The sequence below is a fragment of the Mastigoproctus giganteus genome, chromosome 1 (genome assembly GCF_048544385.1).
Source record: "Mastigoproctus giganteus isolate SK-2022 chromosome 1, ASM4854438v1, whole genome shotgun sequence".
Lineage (NCBI taxonomy): Eukaryota > Metazoa > Arthropoda > Arachnida > Uropygi > Thelyphonidae > Mastigoproctus > Mastigoproctus giganteus.
The window spans coordinates 21,207,422-21,233,549 of NC_143575.1; the positions used below are offsets into that span (position 1 = coordinate 21,207,422).

The following is a 26,128-nucleotide window of genomic DNA, read 5'->3' on the forward strand; positions in this document are numbered from 1 at the left end:
ATATCTTGGTTTATGTTAGTCATTTGTAGATAAATTCCACAGAAAAGACTGGTGAAACTCAGGCAACTGCTCTCAACATATCTAAGGTTTTTGATATTGTGTGGCATAAAGGTCATCTGTATAAGCATCTATCTTATGGTCTGCCTTCTGATTTTTGCAATTTGGTATCCAATTTCCTTGCTGAGTATTCACTGTTTATGATGGTAGACAGCACTCTGTCTTTTAACAGGTCAACTATTACTGGAGTTTCCTAAAGTTCTGTTTTTTTACCCACTCTTTTCTTTCTGTATATTAAATAACCTTCCATTAATTGGAAATCCTAACCAGTTTTTCTAATGCTAGTACTAGTTAGTAGGTGTGTTGGCCACTGTTGCCTGATTCTGGTTTATAAAAGCTAAAATTGAAGAACCTCTCTAGAGTTCTGATCCAGATGATGAAATCAAATGATTCATATAGAGATGCATCTATATGAATTCATCATCTGATCCAGATGATGAAATCAAATGATTCATATAGATAAATTCCACAGAAAAGACTGGTGAAACTCAGGCAACTGCTCTCAACATATCTAAGGTTTTTGATATTGTGTGGCATAAAGGTCATCTGTATAAGCATCTATCTTATGGTCTGCCTTCTGATTTTTGCAATTTGGTATCCAATTTCCTTGCTGAGTATTCACTGTTTATGATGGTAGACAGCACTCTGTCTTTTAACAGGTCAACTATTACTGGAGTTTCCTAAAGTTCTGTTTTTTTACCCACTCTTTTCTTTCTGTATATTAAATAACCTTCCATTAATTGGAAATCCTAACCAGTTTTTCTAATGCTAGTACTAGTTAGTAGGTGTGTTGGCCACTGTTGCCTGATTCTGGTTTATAAAAGCTAAAATTGAAGAACCTCTCTAGAGTTCTGATCCAGATGATGAAATCAAATGATTCATATAGAGATGCAGTTTATTTTTTTAACTATTTTTTTACACAGTTTTTTTTTTATAATGTTCTGGTTTTTTACAATAATTTTATCCTAATGCCAGCTAATCAAGTCTAAATAAAAAGAAATTAATATTTAAAAGCATTCATGTACAAATCTTTCATTTTTAAAACTTCTAAAGTTCAGAAAAAAAACTCATTCCACAGGGCCTACAAGTATTGAAAATTCACTATGTGGAACCCAACTAAGTACAGTAAGCTCACTCATGGAGGGGTTAAGGCTGGTAATTCATCTACAGCTAATTCATCAGTGGGGAGAAGAATTCTTAGTACTTCAATCTATTCTAAAACCCAGTTCTATCTTAAAAATAATGCATCTTTGCTCATCTTCAGAAATACTCGAATTTCTAGACAAGATCTCATATCTTTACTGGGACTAACTTTAACTTCTAACCTTTCTCAGTATAAGCCTATCACAAATATTTTTCCCACTGAATCAAAAAAATTAGGTTTTCTCAGCATGCTAAACAGCTCCTGACTCTGTAAAAATCCCAAATCCACCTTACCATAGAATGGTGATCCACATCTGATGGAGTGCACCCAAAATATTTTTAAACTCCTAGACACTACCAAAAAAAGGGCAGTCAGGCTTACTGATGATTCCCCACTTAACTTCACTTTCTATCACATAGACATTGTTTTAGCTGCACACCTTTTCTATAGATCACTGGACACAGTTTTCTGAATTACCATCTGTAATTCCACCTCTTTTTATAAAAAACAGTCTGAACAAATGTATTATCTACTCAACATCTTGTTTACATTTCAAAGCCAAACTCCATGTACTTTTCCCTCTTTCTTTTCTATTCCAAAGAACAACCTTTTATCATATATATTTTCTGAAAATTATAATCTATAGAATCTACATATCATCATAAAGAAATAATCTGAAAAAATAAATAAATAAAACATAAAAATGAAATGGTGAACACTCTGCAGAATTATAAAAGTTTATTTATATATTTATTATGCAGTAATATGGAAAATTATGCTTCTCAAGTGCAGTAAACATGAAAAGGCTGGCAACCAAATACCAATGGAAAATAATCTTGAATACCAATGGAAAATAACATGACTTTCAGCAGGAAATGAACCAAAATTCCTTCTACATGATGTGATAAAGTGGCAACTATAACCAATATTCTAACTTGTAAGGTTCACGTATGCTGAAGTGTGTTACTATAACAAAGCTGAAAAGTTAAACAGTGCACAATCACTCAAGTGTGGCATGAAGGGGGGGGGGAGCAAATCACTGATATGAAGTGCTGAGGAATCATGAAATAGCAGTTCTGAAGAAAAATGAATTTACTTCTTGACATATATGAATCTCTGCTTAACATTCACAGTTATTTTTGACATTCAGCACAAAGAGTGGCTGTATGAAAACGCTTTTCTATAGTTTCTTTTAAGTTTTATTTATCAATTTCACATAATGAACATGAATCTGGAAATAGAGATGAGCTCTTCTCTGAAAATTTCTGCTAGAATTCAAGATACTCATAAAAGAAAACGACTGCCAGTTATGTCTGAAAATTTAAATGTGTGTAATAATAAATATATCTAATTTATTAAATTGATCATTACATACTTGCTACTGATAATTTTTTAAATAAATTTTTGGTTATTCTCTAGACAGCCGAGGCCAGAAGAGTTAATTCATCATGACCCCATACATTTTTCAGCATCACATTCAGAATGGACAGTTCATTTTTTGTGGTAGCACATGGCTTGAACCTGCAACCTCCTTACAGCTATGTAAAAAAGTTGTGTAACAACCCTCTTGTGATTGCATATGGTAACTGGACCACAGCCTCTGGATAAATATGGATTACTATGTTATAATAATATTATGCGCCACTGATACATAATTAATAAAAATAAAAAAAACACTAAAACCGATTTGAAAAATGATTTTTTCTAAATATTATATATATATTTTGCATTATGTGGAAAATGGGGCGATCTATTTACTACAAGTAAATATATCACCACAGAGTGAGTATCAAAATCCTGTTAAACAAGGCTGAACCAGATATCTATAGATACCAATGAAATGACATGTCCTTTGCTTAGAAACAAGGAAAAGGTAGTTAAATAGTGAGTGAAATTCAAATGTCTAACATTCAAAATTATTCTAAATAATTTATCTAGCATTTGACACACCTCTTTTCCACTTTTCCTTTTTTTTTTCTAAAAAATATTTACCCATATATTATTACCATTTTAACCATATATCATGCAGATTTGTAAGAACCTGACAGCTGATACCCAATGTAAGAATACAACACAATAACGTATCCTTACCAGAATGCATTAAGAAGAACAAAAATTTCTATTATAAATTATCAATACAATGAAAAACAAAACTCACTTTGTCCCACTTTAAGGCATTTCTATAGCACTTGATGGCTTCATCATATTTTCTGTCTGACCGTTGTAATAAACCATAAACATGCCAACCTACACAAGCTTAAGGAAAATTATCAAACTTCTAACAAACAGAGGTAAAATGTTATAAATCTTAATCAGGAACAAAAAGCTTTCTGGTAAAAAATACCAACAAAACTTTCTCAAGTGTGGAAAATATTTTTATGTATCCTGAAAATACTTACTGCAGTTAGGCAAACACAAGAATTACGAGTGTGTATCAATAATAATTTTCTATAACAAATGGTTCATTACATTTTCAATGCAAACAGGATAAGATTTTGTATCAAACTAAAAAAAAAAGCTTCTGAAAAAGATGAAGTGTTTCAATTTATATTTTATCTTTGTCTCTGTGTAATAAATATTAAATTTTAAGAATAATTCCATTGAAACCTTCACAGCTTTTGTGATCTCTTAGACAAGGAACAGATCTTTTAAAGAATATTGTACAGGGTTATCCATTTAATGCTCAGCTCACTAGCCATTGGCAGGTGGCATAAGACAGTTTCATCACAACAGAATGTGTTTTCATTTTGGAACATTACCTTGCATCTAAATAATTTTTGCAATGCCAAGAGACATTCAGTAATAAATAGTCAAATAGATTTGCACCAAGACTAAAGTAAAACACTGAGAACTACATTTACACTGCTGATGAACATATTCTTCACACAGTTTTTGTCAAATGCATTTTAAAAAAAAGTGAGTGGATATTTTAATCAGATTATTACAAACTGGATTGCATTTTAATTGGATAACCTTATATTATTATTTAAATACATTAGGACTGGTGTGTCCTGTCATACCATCTTAAACACAGTTTAGGGTGATCAGATTTTCAAGGATAAAAATCTGGTCACATCTGAAACTTCTGGGGGTGAGTGGGAGGGGAATGTGACATCGGAATTGAGTGCAACCTTCCGGGGACTAGCAGAAAATACACTGCAAATATGGTATCAATCTGGTATTTTCTTGTCAAGCACCATAAAGTAAATTTCAACCAAAATTTCATCAAAATGTATCCACTGGGAGTCAAAACGTTATATGCCGAGAGACAGAAATGGTGGAGGGTGAAAGCATATTTTGTATTTGTGAATGCACTGAAAAAGGGGGGAGGGGGAATTGTTGGTTTCATGCAAAGAACACCTGAAGATAACTGAAATTTTGTGGGGGTGATAGAGGGAAGGGGAATTGCAGAATTTCTGGTTCCATTTTACAAATTGGGATGACTCAACAAATCTTTCTAAGAGACCTAAATATAAAAGTTCAGTTGAAATTTACTTTATGGTGCTTACCCATAGATCTTTGCGAAAGGAGAGAAGACCTGGCCTAGCTCTGCCCACTGGTTCATTGTGATTGTACAATCTATTTCTGATTTAAAACCAACCACAAAGAGGAGAAAATCTTTCCTGATTTTAACTGGCGCCAAAAAGGGGGAACAGTTTCGGGGTTCCAACCACCCCTTAGGCACTGGTTTAAAATCGGGAAACAAAGTTATACACAGGAACAGATCATCCAATCACTGCGAACCAGTGGGCAAAGATAGGCCAGCTCTTCATTCCTTGTTGCAAAGATCCATGGATAAGCACCATCATCAAAATGTATCCACTGGGAGTCAAAACGTTATATGCAGAGGGACAGAAATGGTGAAGGTAGTAAGTAGAATGAATGCAATGAAAAAAAAAAAAAAAAAATTGTTGGTTACATGCAAAGGAAGTAAAAAAACTAATGTTGTGAACCAGTGTTATTACATATACAAGAACTCCCTGACTTACGTAATACTCGACTTATGCAAATTCGACTTTACGTAAGTTTTTGCCGGACAGTGCGAACTGAAAAAAATATGGAAACATATTTTGCATCTGTAGGGATAAATGGAGGTATTGTGAAAATATTGTAATGTGAACCTAATAACATAGTTTTTTTTTTTTTTTTTTTAATTTGTTAAAAGTCCTTGGAAGTTGAAAATTTCGCTATATTACTAAGCTATTTATCTCTCTAAAAGGTCATATTTATAATGGAAATTGTACTACATTTTCATTGTTATCATGTGTTTCCGTTATAAGGATCAATTTTGAACATCCTTGTAATATTTTTCTAAAGCACGTTTCTGGAAGTCACGACCAAAAAACAATGAAAACAATTTGCACTTTCTGGTTTATTGGGCTTTTCTGTTAGCGCAATCTATTATAAATGGGTAGTAAACTTGATCTTATTACATTTGCGATAATCCTGATAATTGGAATTCTGTGGGTTTTTATATTACAGTATTATGGTGAAATGTGTTCCCCTTCACTGAAATCTTCAATCATATAAAAAACAAATTTTCAGAAACTTCTCAGAAACTTTCAGAAAATGTGTTCCCCTTCACTGAAATCTTCAATCATATAAAAAACAAATTTTCAGAAACTTCTCTTCATTCCTATTTACGTATTACAATGATGAAGGGAAAGGAACCAACAGAAAGTGCAAGTGCCAGTGCTAGGAAATGAAACAAAATTAATTTAGAAATGAAGATGAAAATGATTAAGAAGTACGAAGCAGGACAAGGTTTGTCATCTATTGAAAGGGAATTACGTCTCGCTGCTTCAACTGTGAATACTATTTTAAAGGACAGTGCACGTATAAAAGAACATGTCAAAAGTTCAATGCACTTAAGATTAACAGTGATCACAAAACAGTGTTCAGGTGCTATATTGAAGATGGAACATCTATTAATAACATGAATGGAAAATCAGATTCAGAAGCAAGTGCCCCTGAGTCCAATGGTCATTCAAGAAAAAGCAAGAAGTATTTATGAAGATATTAAGGATAAGTATGGAGAACCCCAAGCCAAGATCGTGGCAAGCAACAGGTGGTTTAATACGTTCAAGCATCGCACTGGTTTCCAAAACATTAAAGAATGCGGTGAAGTCGCCAGTGCCTATTCTGCAGCTGCAGAGGAATTTTGTGATGTGTTGGAAAAAATTATTGATGAAGGCGGCTATTCAACGCAACAAATTTTTAACGTTGATGAGACTACTCTGTATTGGAAAAAAATGACGGATCGAACATACACTGCCAAAGAGGAAAACACAATGCTAGGTTTCAAGGCATCAAAAGACAGGGCCATGCTCTTGCTTGGGGCTAATGCAGCGGAAGATTAGAGATTAATACCACTGCTTGTGTACCATCCTGGAATCCTCAGGCTCAACTTCCGCAGTGGCATACTTATCAGATGAAGACTTCGATTCTGGCAACAATGCTCGAGAACTTACTTACTGACTCGAAACTTACTCGAAACTTACTGACATTATGCCTTTCTCCTCTTTTTTTATAATTTCGAAATTTTTTTTAAACTGCATGCTTTTGTAATTTTTCCTGCACATGAGATAAAAAATTGAATAAATTTTTTATCGCAACTGTGCAACTGTGCTCACTGAATTGATTCAATCAATTCAGTGAGCACAGTTGCAAGTGTTGCACAAGCATGAGGGAAATTCAGACTTACACAGAATTCTGCGGAACGCAACCCTTACGTTAATCAGGGAATGGCTGTATATATAAATGTATTTCGTTAACAATATTATATCAGATACATAAATGGGAAATGCAAATTTTATGTAGTTAAAAGCCAACTTGAATATGATCAAATAAAATTATTTGAAACAATCTCTTAAAGAAGCGTAACAAATAGCAACAATATTTGGAATGTTGCTTACAAGGGAATAATCATTATTAAGCGAAATTAAGTAAATCTAGTAACTACTACCCATAATTAAATTAATAAATTATAGCCTCGTAATTATACCATTAGTAGTAGGTAACCACAGATTGTTTCAATGAATCAATTATAATCTCTTGATTATGCCAATCACTAATTATAACACAAGACAGATATTAGTTACTTTCATCTTTGCAGTTTAACAGGTAAACAGTTACCTATTGAATTATACATTTTGATTGTATGATGCATGGCTTAAAATTATATACAAGTGGGTACCACAAGGGCGAGGACGCCCTAGAAAAACATGGAAGGAAGAAGCACTATCAGCCGCAAAAATTGAAAATTGAAGATGCCCAGGCTCAGCGACTTCGGAAAATGGGAATGACAGGGCAATGATCTGTCGTATAAAGTCGAACATAGATAGATTGCATGATGCAATTCAGAAAAACAAGTTATTTACAGGAACAGTGAAACACATAATGGTCTACATGAATTAGTTCATCACAGACTTGCCATTAATGATGCAGCAATTGTGGCAATGAAGGATCATTAGCATTAGTAGAGGCATATGATGCAAGAAAGCAAGCTTATGCAGCATCAGCAAAAAAAAAAAAAACCACTTCCATTTCACCCCTCCGTTCGTTTGAAAAACCTGTCCAGCTGAGCCTTAAATTAATTTAGGCTATCAATTTCCACAACAAAGGATGGAAGTCTGTTCCACCAACCAACTACCCTCTGGCTAAAGGCAAATTCCCGCACATATATCCTACATCTGTCTTTCCTCAATCTAAATTTATGCCCTCTCAGGTGATTATTTTGAGCAAGAAGAAGAATCCCATTGGCACTGAACATGCTCAAACCATTCAAGGCTTTATACACCTCTATCAGACAACCTCGCCGGTGCCTAGTCTCCAGACACTGTAATTTGCAAAACTTAAGCCTTTCTTCGTAAGAGCACCCCTTTGTTCCATTCACTAATCTTGTTGCCCTTCTCTGTACTCGTTCCAGCAGCTCTACATCCTTCTTGAAATGAGGCCTCCAGACCTGAACATTGCCTTATACAAAGGGATAATCACCTCCTTATCCCTGCTAGAAAAATTCCTGTATATCATTGACAAGACACCATCAGCTACTCTTGCAGCCCGTCTGCACTGCTCGTAGAACTTCATATCTGCTGCACAATTACCCCCAGGTCCTTTTCATTCTCTACCACTGTCAGTGTAGTACCACAGAGTTGATACGTTGCTCTGGGGTTGCTGTTTCCCATATGTAGTACTTTACATTTGTCAATGTTAAACTTCATTTTCCACCTTTCAGCCCATCTGCTCAACCTTTCCAGATCCTGTTGCAGCAGTAGTGTCCTTAACAACCCTGCCAACCTTTGTATCATCTGCAAACTTGGACATTAAGCTTGATATACCATCATCAATATCATTTATAAATACAGAAAACAATAATGGACCCAACACCGAAACCTGAGGGACTCCACTAATAACATTAGTCCACGATGAGCAGTGTCCATTGATTACCACTCTGTCTTCTCCCCCTCAACCATCCCTTTATCCATAACAGCAATTTGCCTCCAATGCCACACTGCTCCAATTTGTGCAGCAGTCTTCCATGTGCAACAGTATCAAAAGCCTTTCTAAGATCCAAATATATAATATCACAGTTATTCCCTACATCCAGGTCTTTTGTGACTGCATCATAGTATCCAATCAAATTGGTCAGGCAAGTCTTTCCCTTAACAAAACCATGCTCTGTCCGAGCTATAACTGAAGTCTTGTCTAGATGATCATGCAGTGCTTTTTTTACCAGTGCCTCCATTAATTTTCCTGGAACAGAAGTTAAACTAACAGGTCTATAATTACTTTTGTCAGCCTTTGATCCTCCTTTGTGAATTTGGGTCACATTTGTACATCTCCAGTCTGTGGGTACCTCCCCTGAGTCCAAAGAAGCTCTCATAATTATGGCTAAGGGTTTGCTTACTTCCTTTGCTGCCGCCTTTAATATAACTGGATAGATCCCATCCACCCCAGGTGCCTTTTTTATGTTTATCCTCAACAATTTCTCCTCCACTTTACTCTCAATTATTACAAGATCATCTAGCTTACTGCCAGTGTTTACTTCATCTATGGCATTCCCCTTCCTGACTAACTCCTCGTGTGAATGTAGATGCAAAATATTCATTTAGTTTGTTAGCCACCTGAGCAGGATCCTCAACTGTTGAACCATCAATATTGAGTGGACCGATCTGATTCATCCCTTTGCTTCTAGAGTTTACATGGTAAAGAACTCTTTTCTGTTTTTCTTTGCATCCTTTGCCAAGGATTTCTCATAATTTGCCTTTGCCTGCCTAATCTCCTTTGTGACTTGGTTACAGACCAGCTTATATCTATCATAGGCTTCCATGTCACCCATTAAGTTATATGTATCACATGCATTTTTCTTCTCTGCCATATGTCTCATTAGTTCATCTGAGATCCATTCAGGCCAAAACCTTGAACAATATTTCTTAGTTGGTATGTAAAGCCTAGTAGCTTTCAAGTTAAGTTCTTTGAATGCTTCCCATTTTGAATTTGCTGTTGGTAACATCGTCAGTTGGTCCCACTGTATAGAATTTAAATACTGTCTCAGACCATCATAGTCGCCTTTACAAAAGCAAAAACCCTTCCCTTTACCCCCGATGGTAGTTACCTCTTTGAGTAAATCCCACTTCAGCACACTGTGATCACTGCCACCTAGTGGTTCCTTTATCTGCAGATTCTTAATGCACAAAGAATCACTACTGACAATCAGATCAAGAGTATTACTCCCTTTAATTGCCTCCTGAACATGCTGATGTAGAAAACAATCATCCAATAAATCCACAAAGGCCTTGCTAGTGTGTGAGTGACCAACCCACAAATTCCAGTCAATATCTGGGAAATTAAAATCCCCCATTATAAGACACTCTGATTTACTGGCCCAATCTATTTCCCTGTACAGTTTCTTATTATACTCATCAGAGTCATTAGGCCTATAGCACACTCCTACTCTCAATTCTGATCTACCAATGCTTATGTCACACCAAACTGACTCGACACTGCACTGTCCAGCAATGTCGACTGGCTTCACTTCCTTGGATTTTATGTGTTTCTTAACTAATAGCATAACCCCTCCTCCCTTCCTATCCTGTCTATCCTTTCTGTACACATTGAACTCCCCAAATTCCAGTTCTGCATTCCTTATATCTGTGTGACACCACGTCTCCAATATCCCAACAATATCTGCCTTTGATGTTTTGAGCAATACCTCAAATTCATCAAATTTATTTACCAAACTCCTATCATTGGTGTACACAGACACGTATACATGCACATGTTCGTATTCTTAGCTACCCTAACACAACCCACGTGTTTACTTGTACTGCAATGACTCCCAGCAGTCTCTGAAATATCCTGCATCTTGTTTTCCAGGTTGCTGCTCATTCCAATAGAAGCAGTGCAAGAATCACTTTCACCTCTGCCAGTGGCTACTGTTAATCTATTAGTCCTTGTATCCCCTCCAAGCTAGCAGTTTTCCGACCCACCTAACACTACCTCGATAGCATCAGCAAATATTCTTGCACCCTTTTGCCATGTAATGCTTTGTGAGAATGTGACAGTGGTAAATATCAGTCTTGGTTCAATGCACAACCTGAATTAATGGAAGGTGGGTAATATGCGTGTCCAAATGCCCTAAAGACTATCATAAGAGATGTTTCTACATGAGTCTCTGCTTGCAAAATCTCATGCATTGCAGGTGGATCAAATTCAAGCATAAAATTGCTACCAGATAAAAATCATAGCTATGATTAGGAGCTAAAAACAAAGAAGATAAGTTTGAAATCGAAGGGCTGTTTTCAAAAAAAATATTTTCAGAAAGGTCATTGGTACAGTAAATACTGAATGTAGATGTGAAAAAATATACCATTTGTGGCAGACTATGAAAGTCGGCATGCTGGTATAGTACTGATGAAGAACAATGCACTCCCCCCCCCTCGTAGTGCAGATTATAAAGGTTGCTTAGGCCATATTGTACCAGGCAATACTCTATATCCTTTATATAAAACAGATCGCTTTTCTGTAAACTGTCATATTCTGATCCCTTGAGTAAAAAAAACAAAGCTCTGAAAGATAAGTATTTCTACACAGATGATAACATGGAACAGTAACACGGCAATTTAAATAATAATTACCAAAATTCTATACCAAGACATTGCACTTGCTTGTAGTAGCACACAAATTTGACAGATATGATGACTTTTGTATAATCTTTTGCAATACAAAGTAAAATACAGATAGTTTCTATTTCATCTGAACAATACCACTGCTATGGCCAACACTAAGGTACCTCCATAGCCAGGTGGACAGGAGCAGCAGTGCGTAGCATACATTTCTTGATTAGACCAGGGTTCAAGCCCATGACCACCAAATACGGACAATGCGGAAGGATCAGGGAATGACCACCGCATATCCCCAGAGCAATATGGCCTTAGTTGCTAATGCTCCTAAAAACCAAATAACAACAAAATAACAGCCAACACTATGAGAGCCCACATTAAAGTATTAATGATGCGAAGGACATATAAAGCAATTACAATGAGTATGCACCTATTAGTAGGCACTGACTTTTGACAGGGGAGGGTAACAAGAGTTAGTTTAAATAATAATTACCAAAATTCTATGCCAAGCGATTACAATTTGCTTGTAGCAACTCACAAATTTGACAGATATGATGATTTTTGTATAATCTTTTGCAACACAAAGTAAAGTATAGATAGTTTCTATTTCATCTGAACAATACAACTGTTATGGCCACCACATAGTGGTGGCTATAACATATCAAAACACAACAAGAATTAAGTTTCAGGGAGCAAATTTTCTTAATAATGGATAGCTATTTTCATCAAATAAACAACAAATATTTAGCATTCAGATGTGATTTTAAAATTATATTATTATGTATATTTATTTCAAATCTTCAGTGTTCCATTAGGATTAGGATATTATAACTGGTTCCAATTCAGAACACTGATAAAAAATAAAATTAAACTCTTTCAAGAGTAATCCAACGTGTTATGCAAATGGTGTAATAGTGACACTTCTAACAGTCAGATCTTCAATTTTTTTTTTAATTTGGGAAATGTATAATCAGTTTCTTGATAGACAGGATATGCACAATGCTAAATTTATAAAAGCTGAAATCTATCAACCCAGCCTTGCCATTCAATCCCATAACATTCATTTCTTAATGTCAAAAATTCTTTCACCTCGTTTTTAAGATTAAAAACTAAGTAGTTTGGCCACATTGAAGTGCTTCACTTCTGTATGTAAGTAGCCACAACATTCTGTTTTTTCATGATGTAAAAGAAACTCAAACAAGTGGTTGCACTGCTATGGCTCTTATGAATTTTTTTTTTTTTTTTTTTATAATTTTAATGATATATTCAAAATGAAGAATTTTGACACACAGTGTTTCCTATATATAATGCATTATGCATTAGTAGGAAACAAATTTTGGGAATACTGAATATTTAAACAGCATTATTAAACTCATTTTAATAATGTAGTTTGTTATTTGGTTTTTAGGAGCATTAGCAACTAAGGCCATATTGCTCCGGGATATGCGGTGGTCATTCCCTGACTTTTCTGCATCCTCTGTATTTGGTGGTCACAGGCTCGAACCCCGGTCTAATCAAGAACTGCTGCTCCTGCCCACCTGGCTATGGAGGCGCCATGATGTGTAGTAACAGCAGTCAAATTTTTCTAATGAAATTTTACTTTCTTGAGCACATTTTAATTTTTCTAATAGAATGTTACTTTCTTGATCATATCCTCTTGTCTGTTCTTTTAATGGGAGGATTTTAAGGAAATCCTTGGCAGTAAACATCATCTTCACACCAATAGCTAACTGAGAGGTGTCTGTCAACTTATCCAGTTTGCAACTTGAAGAAAATACGTTTTTGTTAATCAATGACAACTATGACTCTATTTTAGCTGCAGTAGCTTTGGTTCTTCACAACTGCCGAAACAATTTTATTCATATTTTTGAAAGAAAGTGAATCTTATATGTCAATCTGACTTCTTTTACAATTCACCAACTCCAAAAGGTTTTTTCCTCTTAGCAAACAAATATGAAATTTTATAGGCAACCATTGCACTTTATCATGAAAAAAAAATGTTTTGCTATTTAGTTAAATTTGATTTCATATCATAAATTCTTTCTTTTTTCTAATTTTTTTATTGGAAAACTACTACTGAAATTCCCATAGAGAATGTTAGTGTCCCTCAACATTAATTTTCACTGGAAGCATAACACTGGTATTGCTTAGTGCCATGAAGGGTTTGTAAAGGTAGGGTACCTGCGTGTACCTAGGAACCTTATAATAAAGATCATATATATATATAATAAACAAATACATTTCCTGTTAAAATCAATAAAACAAAATTGTTCTTTCCAATCAATATTCAAATAATGTATTATTTAGCCATCATGGTGATGAAAATTTGCACAGGGAAAATGGCCTCAAACTGTCAATTAAACTGATAAATGCTCCACAATTATGCACCCCTCAGAGTCAATGGCAAGTTCAAACTAGTGGCATAATAAAGAAGAGGCAGAATGCAATCACTGTAATTAATCTGGAATAGTTTGCAGCCTACTTCACCAATGAATCATTGTCTCCAGCTAACATATAAGCTTTCAAAATAATGGGCTTTACTTTTGTGATATAACGTTTATCTAATTTTTCACCTTTCAGCTAATGGATTAATGATAAATGTATCATGGGAGCAGTGCTGCAAACCTCTGGTAGAGAAAATTGAACTTTTGCACTATACTGATATGTAAAGAAAACCATAAAAATATCATCCTATGTTTCATTTTATCTATTAAAACTGAAATGCAATAAAAAGGAACTAATTCTGGTTGATATTTATAAGGTAAGTTAAGAGTATCAGAAATTCTGATACTCAAGGAAACTACTAATAAGAAAAACACTGGGAAATTTTTCTGAACTTTTCAGAGGGTTAAAGCAATGGATCTAGGACAATTTCCTAAAAGGATACACACATGACTTTTTAAATCATTTCGAAGACCTTTACGTACATATTCATAGGCTTCATCCTTCCTACCTAGACAGTTAAGAGTGAGTCCTTTCATAGCCAATGTTTCTGAAATTAGAGTATATATTTTAATATTCCTTGCAGTACTCAAATCTGAGAGCAGCCAATTCATATTTATCAATTGGGCTGTATTAAGAAGTGCACATATTACAGTAGTACTTTAATTTCTTGTTCCAATTTATCAACACTCCTTTTTAAGGATTTAAGTTTTTCAAAATGTCATACAATGCAAATAAAACAAAAAAGCTCATAGAATAACATTATCTTATAACTTTTACAATGAAAAACAAAATATTTGCAAAATTTTATGATCATTCAAGACCGTGGAGATTTTTGTCCTTAAAAAAAAAAAAAAAAAAAAAACTAACAAACAGAACTTTATTATTACTACATGATGGTTTGTTATGAAAGGATGAGATTAAATTTTACCAGATTAATTTTAAATAGCAAACATCAAATTTTAATATTTTGTTTAATAATATAGTCATGAAATTTATGAACTTTTTAAAAAGCGCTTTTAAGCTTTTACTCTGAAGCTCAACAATTTTTTTAACAGCACAGGAAGTTAAAGTGGAAAAATTAGCACATAACAGGACATCTTTCTACAAATACATATAACAGGGACAACTAGAAAAAATCTGCTAATCAGAAATCTTCATTAGGATAATTGTTAAACACTACAATGCCTGAAGAAACAGCTATATTCAAGGAAGATGCATTCTTCCCTATCCTATCCAGATTTTTCCCTTTGCAATATTTGTTCTTCCACAATTCAAAAATGAATGGATAATCTCTAATAAAGAGTTTATCATAAGACTATAACGAATTCTGTATGCCTAAAGTGTTTTGCCACCTGGTATTTTAAAGCTCAATCTTGCAGAACTGCCCCAAGGCATTTACTTTGTAAGTACTAAGATCCAATGTAGAAAAACTGCCATTTACATGTTTCAGGTTTTACAGTTTGATAAGCCTTGAAACCCTTCCATAGTGTTACATAACATTTGGGCTTCATAATACAGCAAGCAGTTCTAGAAGTGCACTGTAAAACAAGGACATCTCATGAAAATGGCCCAGGGAACCCAAATATGATGCAATTACTCTGCAATTGCATGAAACTGTCAAATAGATAATTAGGTTGCTATACTGAACACACCTTTTATGTATGCTGAATATACTATAGGATTGCAGGGGGTAATTGAAAACACTTTTACTGCATTTGATTTCAATCATAAGGCTCATTCTGCTCCCACTGAAAACTAAGACCAAGTACTCAATATTAAGGTTTAGTTTTATGTTCAACTTAGAGGCAAAAACTGTTATCCACGGTTCTTCCTAAATGGCTAATATCTTTTTTTAAATTTAACATTACCCAAAAAAGGCAAATCCACTCACTAAAAATTTTAAAATCTGAGGCACTGCTAGGGTGACTTTTGAAGCTCCAAGCCTTAATGCCAAATCCTCACCCTTGGTTATCAGTGAAAGCAGACTGATCCCCATGTTCAAAAACCACAGCAGTAAAACAAAATTTTATTTGATATGCATGTCAAATTTTCCACTGGAAACTTTGAAAAATAAGAACTATTACACCAGTAAAACTGTTTCTAAAAACCTCTGTCCACGCACTGCTACTTTTTTTTTGGTTTATACTTATTATAAGAACTTCTTATTATATTAGAGACTCATCAAATGAAAATTTTTAAACGTATGACAGTTAGTACTCTGAGACATGGCTTATGGCTCTCAAGGACTATCATATTTCAAGCAGGTGTCCTGATGAGCTCTAACAGCATCTTGCAATTATGCGTTTTTCTTCATATGTTGTTATTATTATTATTAGTAGAGCAGTACTAGCAAATAATACACAGAAGCTATTATATAGCGATTTAAAAGCTAATATATAGCAATTTTAGAAGCTAATATATAGCGATTTAAAACGTAAACACGACATGCATGTGAGTTACACAGTGGCCGCGCTGTAGGGATACTGATTGCATCATGTGCCGCTGCTACGCTCGCCACGACGTCGATTGTGCCTGGTGCAAAGTGATGAATCATTTCGTGTTGCATTTTCGTGGCAATTTTTGTCAATCCACAGATGCAAGTTACTCCCATGTAAAAACTGCCTGGGGCATGCCTAAGGAAGTTTCACTTCAAAAGCCTAAGAAAATGTGATTTTTATATTTTCATCATATGGGCAATTAAGTATGAAGGTTAGGCTCCTTAATTAAAAAAAAAATAAAATGGCTGGTGGTTGCCACATATTGATTTTTTATTTTTACACTGCAGTGGTTAATACATGAATAATATTAAATTATTATTAAAAAAATAATAAAGTGTGTTTATACTTTAGAAGAGTCATGTAGTAAGAAGAATACATACACTAAAAGGTAACAGAAAAGAATTAAATCTGTGTTTAAAAGGATTAATGGCACTCAGAGAGAAATGGTTCAATGCTACTTGGGCAAATTTATATAACACTGCATAAAATTTCACTAAAAATTTTTAAATTAAAATATCCACAAGTATTAAAGTGAGAATGTGAATTTTGGTATTCCTTAAGCACAGTTTTTAAAGAATGAATAAGAACTAGTATTGGCAAATGATGCAAGGAAACAAGTTTATACAGCATCAGCCAAGGGGGAAAAAATAATAATAAATAAATAACCCTTTTAATAATTTTACTAATTTTACTAATTTTTCCTTAAATTATACAAATTAATCATTTCCATAGAACCATATGGAAACTTGTTCCAATAATGAGTGTCTCTGGGCAAATGCAAATTTTTGCTTACATCCTGCAATCATTCTCTTTCAATTTAAATTTATGTTCCCTTATGTGTATCATCCAAGAAGGGATAAGAATGCCACAGCATTTAGTTTATTCCATCCATTTAAAGCCGTAATGATTTCCAATCAGGTCTCCTCACGGGTGCCCATTTTCCAGATTCTGAAATTTGCAGAACCCTTTTGTGCCTCTGACTAATCTTGTTGCCCTTCTCTGAACTTGTTCCAACAGATCTACAAACTTCCTAAAATGAGGCTTCTGGCCTTTTATTCAGTACTCAAGGTTCAGTCAAACCACTGCCTTATAATGGGATAATCACCTCCTTGTCCCTGCTGAAAAAATGAAGACAAAAGATTTTCTTGCATAGAAGATTACAAAATATTATTAAAATAACTCACTAAGAGAACTCCATGAGCTGTCCTGTTATTGCTGTTGTTGCTATTTGGTTTTTAGGAGCATTAGCAACTAAGACCATATTGCTCTGGGGATATGTGATGGTCATTCCCTGACCTTTCCGCATCCTCCGTATTTGGTGGTCATGGGCTCGAACCCCGGTCTAATCAAGAAGCGTGTGCTACAAACTATTGCTCCTGCCCACCTGGCTACGGAGATGCCATGAGCTGTCCTAGCAGCCTGTCCACATTGTTCAGAACTTGTCTGACTGCACAATTACATCCAAGCCTTTTTCATTCTTCATTACGCTGAGTGTAATTCCAACCAATTGGCATGTTATTGTGGGATTATTGCAATCCATCTACACTAACTTGCATTTACCAATGTTAAACTTCAATTTCCACTTCTCAGTACATCTGCCTAGTTTCTCTTGGTCTTGGTACAATAGTATATGCTGAATTTTGTCATTAACCATTCTTCCAACCTTCATGTCTTCACAAAACTTAGCCATTAAATATGATGTGTCTTCATCAATATTGTTAATAAATACTGAAAACCATAAGGAGACCAACACTGAATCCTGAGGGACTACACTAATAACATTAGTTCAAGAAGAGCAGTACCCACTTTTCCACTGTCTTCTGTTACACAGTCATCCGTTATCTACAGCAGTAACTCACCCCAAAAATGGCACTGCTCCAATTTAAACAGCAGTCCTTTATACAAAACGGTATCAAAAGTTTTATTGAAATCTAAATGTATGATGTCAAAATTAATTTTTGCATCCAATTCCTTTGTTACAACTGCATCCAGCAGCTTAGACTGGTCAAACAAAATCTCACCTTAAAAATCCATGTTGCAACTGCATTCTTGTCAAGATGAGCTTGCATTACTTCTTTAAACATTTGCCTCCATTAATTTTCCTGGATTTAAACAGGAGCTTAAAGAAAGTAGGAACCAAAAGAGGAACTGCAAATTTTTTGCTGACATGAAAAGTAAAATTTCTGAGAAGGATAGAGATTACATACATGAATCATCTTATTAGAAGTAGTATGTGAATAATGTGAATAACTCCCCCCCCCACGCAAAAGAGTTAACTTTATGTTAGGAGCCATCACATTTTGAAGAAAATATGAGAAATAAAGTACTTAAAAGAACTTAACATAAAGGCGAAATGAAGTGTAGTTCACCGCTGAACAGAAGGGCTAACAAACCATTCTTCAGATGTAATTAAAATGCTCAAATAAAATTGAAGGGCAGAAACCAGACTGATTACAGGAAATCACCTAGAAACAGATTATGGAAACTCTATAGGAAAAAAAGAATAATTGCTGTGGGCACATGGAATGTACAGTCTCTTAATAGGAAAGAAGAAAAAATAGGAGAATTAGAAAATAGAAAAATTAAGATCTGTGTACTAACAGAAACTAAAAAGAAAGGAAAGGATAATAAATGTGAAAAATTAGATATTAATATATGGAGAGGTTGGAAAATTGAAAGAGCTGATAAAGGCGTAGGGATCTTAATATATGAATCACTGAAACAACGCATAGAACAGTATAATCTAGAATCAGAAATGTTATTGCATGTAAAAATGAAACTGCAAAAGAAAACAAACATGAAGAAGTTCATAAAGTCTATAATCAACCACAAGATTTAACTAATAAGATATATAATAGCAAATTAGTAATAATAGCAGGAGACTTAAATGCCCGAATAGTTAAATAAAATAACACCAGGAATTTGTCAACGGTTTAATGAACAGACAATGAATCAAAATAGAAATAAATTATTAAAATTTTGTACAGACTTTTTTTTTTTTTTGTTAGTTGTTGGCACATTAGCTTCTGTGGCCATAATGCACCTCCCAAAAGTTTTTGCACTACTCTGATCCAAGCCCGAGGCGGGATTCGAACCCGCGACTTTTGGGTTGCCAGGCAGGTACTTTACCCACCCGGCTAGCCCAGTCGGCGTACAGACTGTGAATATAGAATTAATACTTTTTTGAAAATAAGGAACAACATAAACCAACATGAACAAATAACAGGGGCAGTAATTGATCAGTAATCAATTATATAATCACGATCAGATATATAAAACCAGAAAATATAAAAGATGTAAAAGCAGTACCAACAGTAGACATTGAAGGTGACCATAAATTAAGTAGTGGGGTAAAAAAAAAAAAAAAAAAAAAATTCTGATTTAGAGAATCCTTTAAGAAAAAGCAAAAAATAAACAAAGATAAAGAAACAAAATTCAAACTGAATTATTACAAAGTGAAAGTATTAGTAATCTATACAGAAATAGATTGAAGGAATATTTATAATTAAAAGAAATGAAATAAGAAAATCAATCATAGAAGAAAAATGGGAAAGGATTAAAATTTGTATAAATAAAGCAGCTTATGAAACTTTAGGGGAATGAAATACAAAAAAGAATAAAAATGGACCCCATGGTATACAGAAGAATTAAAAGACTTGGCAAAGATTAAAAAAAAAAAACCAAAAAGCAGCATTTTGTTTTTTTATGGAAACATTCATTAAATAAAACAGATGCACAGATATACCAAGGATATAAGAAGGTTCAAAACAGAATCAATGAGGAGATAAGAAAATAAACAAGAGTACTGAGATAAGTTTTCAAAAGAATTAGAAGGTGAGTTCTATGGAGCGCAAAGAAAATTTGACGACAATGGAATCAAAGAAAATAATTAAATGAATATGTAAAATAATAAACATAGATTCAGCTACACGGGTACATTATTTAAAAATATATATATATATATACAAGCAAAGGGCAACAAATATTAGAAAACAAAGAAAATAAGATCAGTGAAAATAACATAGAATTAAATGTGGAAGAAATTAAAGGAATAACAGGAAAACTAAAAAAATAAGAAAAGTGCAGGTATAGATAAAAAAACATAATGAGTTGCTAATACAGTGATTTTCAACCGGGGTGCCACGTAATTTGGATTTAAGTTATTTAAACTTATTATTATTTTTTTAATTTATATATTTATTTCATTATAAAAAGGTGTAAGGTACCTATTTAATTTTGTGGTGATCTATAATTGATGTTTATTTAGTACCTCTATATAAAGAATAAAATTATATATAGTACACACAGAATCGGATCTAACAGGCAGAAAATTGAGTAGGGGGTGGCACAGAATAAAATTACTTAGGGGTACTGTTATTAAAAAAAATGTCGAAAACCACTGTGCTAATATATGGAGGAGAAAAGCTAACTACAGAATTAATAGAATTATTTAAACTGATTTTTAAAGAAAAGAACATACAAAGTAATTGGCAGAAAAATAAAAAAATACCAATATATAAAAAGGAAATAAGTAATTGCCAAAAAATTATAGGGGTATAAATTTATTAAAAACTCCATTGAAACCATATAGGAAGGTAATATTAGAACAATTAAATGAAATTTTAGAATTAAGTGATCAGTATCAAGTATTTAGGAAAAATAGATCATTTGTAGATGCAATCTTTATGATAAAGCAGATAACAGAAAAATTATTACAATATAATAAATCAATTCATATGTTTTGTTGATTTAACAAGAGCTTTTGATAGAGTTAGATAGATTTAAAATAAAAGATGTAATGGAAATCTTAAAGTTGTACAAAGTTCATAAACAATTAATAAAAGTAATCTATACACAAACAATAAGGGCATAATCAAAACAGATCGAATAGAAATAATTAAAATAATAAGAAACGAAGACTCGCTGAGTCCAAATCTCTTCAGCTTGATAATGGATGAATTAATTAATGAAGTAAACAGAGTGAATAAAGGAATTAGAATGAAAAATCAAATATAATCTGCTATGTAGATAATGCAGTACTAATGGCAGAAAATGAAAACAATTTTCCAAGTACATTACATTACTATGCTCTTTTGCTTAAATGCAAAAGCATAATATGGAAATATCCACAGGGAAAACAAAGAGCCTAACAATAGCAAAAGAGGCATTTGGATGTAAATTAGAAATAGAAGGGAAAATGATAGAACAAATAATGAAATATAACCACCTGGGTATACAGATAAACAGTTCAAGAATAACTCATGATGAAGAAGCAGCAGCACTGAAAGCAAGTAGAATACAGGGAAATTAAATAATATAATTTAGAAGAATCCAAACAAAAAAAAATAATAATAAAAAATAAAAAAATAAAATAAAACATAAGGGGAAAGAAGAAAAAAACCACAGAAATTAAAACTACAGAAAATAACTAATAAATCACAATAAATAAAAGTTAAAATAAGGAAATCAGAAAGCAATATAAAACACAACCTATTAACAAATGGATATATAACAGAAAAAAAGAATGGGAAAAAATATAAATATGATGAATGATATGGAGAAAATAGTAAAGAGCTGGACACCACTGGCAAACAAGGTAGAGGAAGGCCAAGGTGGGAGGATGATCTATCCTAACCCAAAAAGGAGCATGCTTAATGGGGAAAGCAGAAAACATTGGACTTGAACTTTTGTAGACTAATTTTCAGGAAATACGTATGAAGGAAGGTTGTTCCAGAAAATGGCAGTTGAATGAATAAACAAGGAAGATGAAAAGTTGGTTCTGTGAGTTTGAAGTTGGACAGTAAATGGATGTTGGCGGCACATGTTCGGACTGTTTTGTAAGAGAGAGTGGGAATTATAGAAGCCAATTCAGAAGAACAGTGCCCATGGAAGTATCTGTAGAAGAGGCATGCAGCAGAAACAGTACATCTATGAGACAAAGAGTGGAGAGACTGTTAAAGATGAATCATTAATTAACCTAACTGCCCTCTTCTGAATAAAATCAAGAAGCCTGAGAGAGGTTTTGGGGGCACCACCCCAGATGTGGGAACAATATTCCATTGCAGGGTGGATTTGCGATTTATACAGAGTGGAAGAAAAGTAACGCCGAGAGCGAAAGAGAAAACCAAGTAATGTGCTTGTGCCAAGAGAGATTACAAGTCAGGGTAATACCCAAAAGAGATATATCATTTTGCCTAGAAATTGGAGTGTCACTAAAGATAAGCATAGGAGCAGAAGAATCCTTTTTGTGAGATATAAGACAAGACTGAGTTTTGGAAGGGTTGAAATCAACTAAGTTGTCTTTGCCCCACTGGAAAATTACCTGAAGATCCGCATTTAAGGAATTGGTAGCAGATTTTCGAGAAGTTGAAGCTGATTGAACAGTGCAAGGTTTCTCAAAATGGAAAGTGGAATGCAATGTACTATCATCGGCAAAACTATGGATAGGATTTCCAGTCAATGGAAGAAGGTCATTAATGACCTTCCATTGACTGGAAATCCTATCCATGTATCATTATGGAAATCCTATCCATAATGATACAAGAGGAAAAGAGTGGGGGAAAGAACTAAACCTTAGGGGACACCGGCATTAGTGGAGAAGTTAGAAGTTAGAGAGCCATCTACCATCACCCTCAGTGAGCGATCAGAGAGAAAACTGCATAATCAATTACCAAAAACAGTTGGCAAACCATAAGATGGAAGCTTGTTTAGAAGACCTTTATGCCAAACACGATTGAAAGCCTTTGAGATGTCAAGAGCAACTACTTGTGTTTCACCGAACCTTTCCGTTGAATTAGTCCATAAATGGATAACATAAGCCAGGACATTGTTGATCAGACGGAAGGTTTCTAGGTAGTTTAAGAGTTGGCAGTTAATTGATTTCTCCATTACTTTAGAAAGAGTAGAAGTAATTACAATGGGACGATAATTGGATGGGAGGGATTTGTCACCCTTTTTAGGAACTGGCTAGATATGAGCAAATTTCCAAGCAGAAGGAAAAACACCTTTGGAATAAGAAAGTGAAAAAAGGCAGCAAAGAATAGGAGTAAGTTCAGGAGCACAAGTTTTGAGAACAAGTGGAGAAATACCATCGGGACCTAGAGCTTTCTTAGCATTAAGATTCGTCAAAATCCTTCTGACATCCTTTTGACGGAAGACCACAGGAGGCATTGAATGGAGCGTGCTGGGAATGGTGGGAGGTGTTTTACCAAGATCATTAATATATGAGTTGGAAGGAAAATGGAATGCTAGCAGGTCAGCTTTATCCTTGGCTGAAGTGACAACAGAACTATCTGGTTTGGACAGAGATGGGCAAAAGTTGCGGCCAAAATAGCTTTGGCAAGGGACCGGAATACTCGGCTACCATTAGGGCAAGAAGCAAGTTTTCTATTCTTAGCCTGTTCAAAACTCATGGACTGATTAATAACTGCTTTACAATTGTTGCGAGCTTTGGTGTAGCAGAAAATGAAACTGAAGAATTTGAAACAAGCCAATTACGATATGCAACATTCTTCTCTTGAACAGCCTTAGCACATTTATTGGAAAACCAAGGTTTAGATAAAGGACGAGATTTTAAAGTTGAGTGTGGGATAAAGGATTCCATTCCTGCTAGAATAATTTCACTGATACGATCTGAGCAAACATTGACATCAGAAGTTTCGGATTACTGTTTAGAAACAGTAATCCAACCAAGGAAAAGAAGAAAAGAAATCTCGCGGGTCATCCCATTTTGCATTCTTGTAATGCCACACAACATGAAGTTGGGAATAGCCATGAGATAAAGGTTCCATGGAGAAGAGACAATCACCAAGTTGTGATCTGAAGTGCCTAAAGGACCTCTCACTTCGACCGTGTACTTAGAAGGGTTGTTGTGAGAAAAAGATCAAGCATGTTGGCTGTATGATTACGATTGTCCGGTATTCTTGTAGGTAAATGAACAATCTGTGCAAGATCATTAGTAATTGCAAAAGCCTCAGCATCTAGACCAGCTGGGTCGGTGTGACTAGATTGTTGTTGTTGTATTTGGGTTTTCTGGCACAAGGGCCTCTTGGGCCATAGTGTGCCTGTTCGATATTTGCTTATCACAAATTTCACAAGTTATTGTGATCATAGGCTATTATAAAGATTTATCTGTTTCAAATAAGTAAACAGTTTCTCCAAATTTGCGTCATTGCCAAGAATCTGCAATAAGGTTATCGGTTTCTTCAAATGGGATAGAGAGGTAAAGCTTTGATTTTCTGGTAGTTGAAAGTTGGGGACATTCAATGAGAATATGATTTACTGTCAAATATGATTTACTGTCAACTGCGACTGGCACAACAAACACTGAGGAGGGTTTTCTCCCATAAGCAAATACAGATGAGTTGGATATGAATGTCCGATGCAGAGCCTTGCTAGAATTACTTCTTGTCGCCTGCTTTTCCTTATACTAGATGTCCACAGTTTTGGCTCTTTTTTTTATCTGCAGCAGTTTATTATTTATTTGAGCTTTCCAGAGGTCAGACCATTGCTTCCTACATGATGTTTCAATGATATATTTGTAGTCGGTGTAGGGCACTGTTTGTTGCCTGGAAGTGTCTGAGTCAGGGTGTTTAGCGGCGGCATCCACTTGTTCATTACCTTGAATGCCTACATGACCAGGTATCCAGAAGGTATCCTTCTGGTTGGCTTTTTGACAATAAAATAACTTGGACCGTATCTCTTTAAGAATCGGATGAGAGGGCAACATGGTAGTTTGAATGGCAGTGATTGCGCTTAAGGAGTCTGTGTATATCAGAGATTGCTTTATATAGCTGTTGTGTATTCTATCTAGAGCTAGTTTAATTGCAAATAATTCTGCAGTATAGATACTGCATTCCGTAGAAAGAGACGCAGCAACTGAGAAGGCGGAAGAAACTGCTTCAGCACCAACGGCTGCATCTGTTTTGGAGCCATCAGTATAGATAGGTACTTTATCTGAGTTTTCCAATGAATGAGTTTTATGGAGCTGTTGATAGTTGATATTTGCCAGAGAGGATTTTCCCCATCTTAAAAAGAAATTGTCGCAGAGAGGTGAGAATTCAGTCCAGGGAGTTTCAGGAGTAGCAAGGTCTTGGAATATGTTGTGAAATTTAATATCCCAACTGATCATGAGTTCTTGCAATCAAATCCCTGCGGGGCAGTTTTCATTAGGCTTATTATGATATAATTCAGCATATTGGGGATCAAACAGGTACTGCCAGCTGGGGTGGGATGGTATGCGTTTAATTTTTGCTGCACAATTACACAATAAGGATTTTCTCCTGAGATGCAAAGGGGGTTCATTTACCTCAATATACAGCCTGTGGACCGGAGATGTTCTGAAGGCTCCCACAGCTATCCTAAGAGCACTATGCTGTATGGTGTTCAGACGTAATAGTGAACTTTTCCTAGCGGAGTCAAAGACAGGTGATCCATAATCTAAGCGTGATCTTATTAAAGCTCTATAGAGATGAAGGAGAGAGCTTCTGTCAGCACCCCAGGACTTAGCAGAGACTGCTCCTGGGATGTTCAGTTTTTTTAAGACATGTAGTTCGAAGAAAAGCAATATGGGAAGCAAAATTAAGTTTATTATCTAAATATAACACCAACAGACGAAAATTGTTAGTGACAAGAATCAGGTTGCTTTTTAAAAATATTTCTTGATCTGGGTGTGAAGTTCGCATTTTTTACAAAAATGAATTGCACTAGATTTCTTTTCTGATAGGGAATAGCCATTCCGCAATGCCCATGATTCAATTTTAGCAATGGAAATTTGAAGTTGTCTTTCAATGGTTTGGGATTGACAAGAAACAATGAGGTCATCAGCGAACATATACGATTCTACTGTATTCGGTACATCC

The 26,128-nt window shown here is 34.7% G+C and overlaps 1 protein-coding gene across 3 annotated transcripts in view; it reads right to left on the reverse strand.

Annotated features, from left to right (window-relative positions):
• The window catches only part of Naa15-16 (N-alpha-acetyltransferase 15/16), a 386,157-nt gene that overhangs the window by 324,455 nt on the left and 35,574 nt on the right, over positions 1–26,128 (reverse strand). For all 3 annotated transcript variants that reach the window (XR_016546872.1, XM_090371833.1, XM_090371822.1), the window contains exons 3-4: positions 14,213–14,317; positions 3,360–3,448 (exon numbers count right to left, since the gene is read on the reverse strand). Coding sequence is in view for 2 of the 3 variants with exons in the window: in XM_090371833.1 (XP_090227959.1) it covers positions 3,360–3,448; positions 14,213–14,317 (194 nt within the window). In the remaining variant the exon portion in view is untranslated. The remainder of the gene's footprint in view (positions 1–3,359; positions 3,449–14,212; positions 14,318–26,128) is intronic.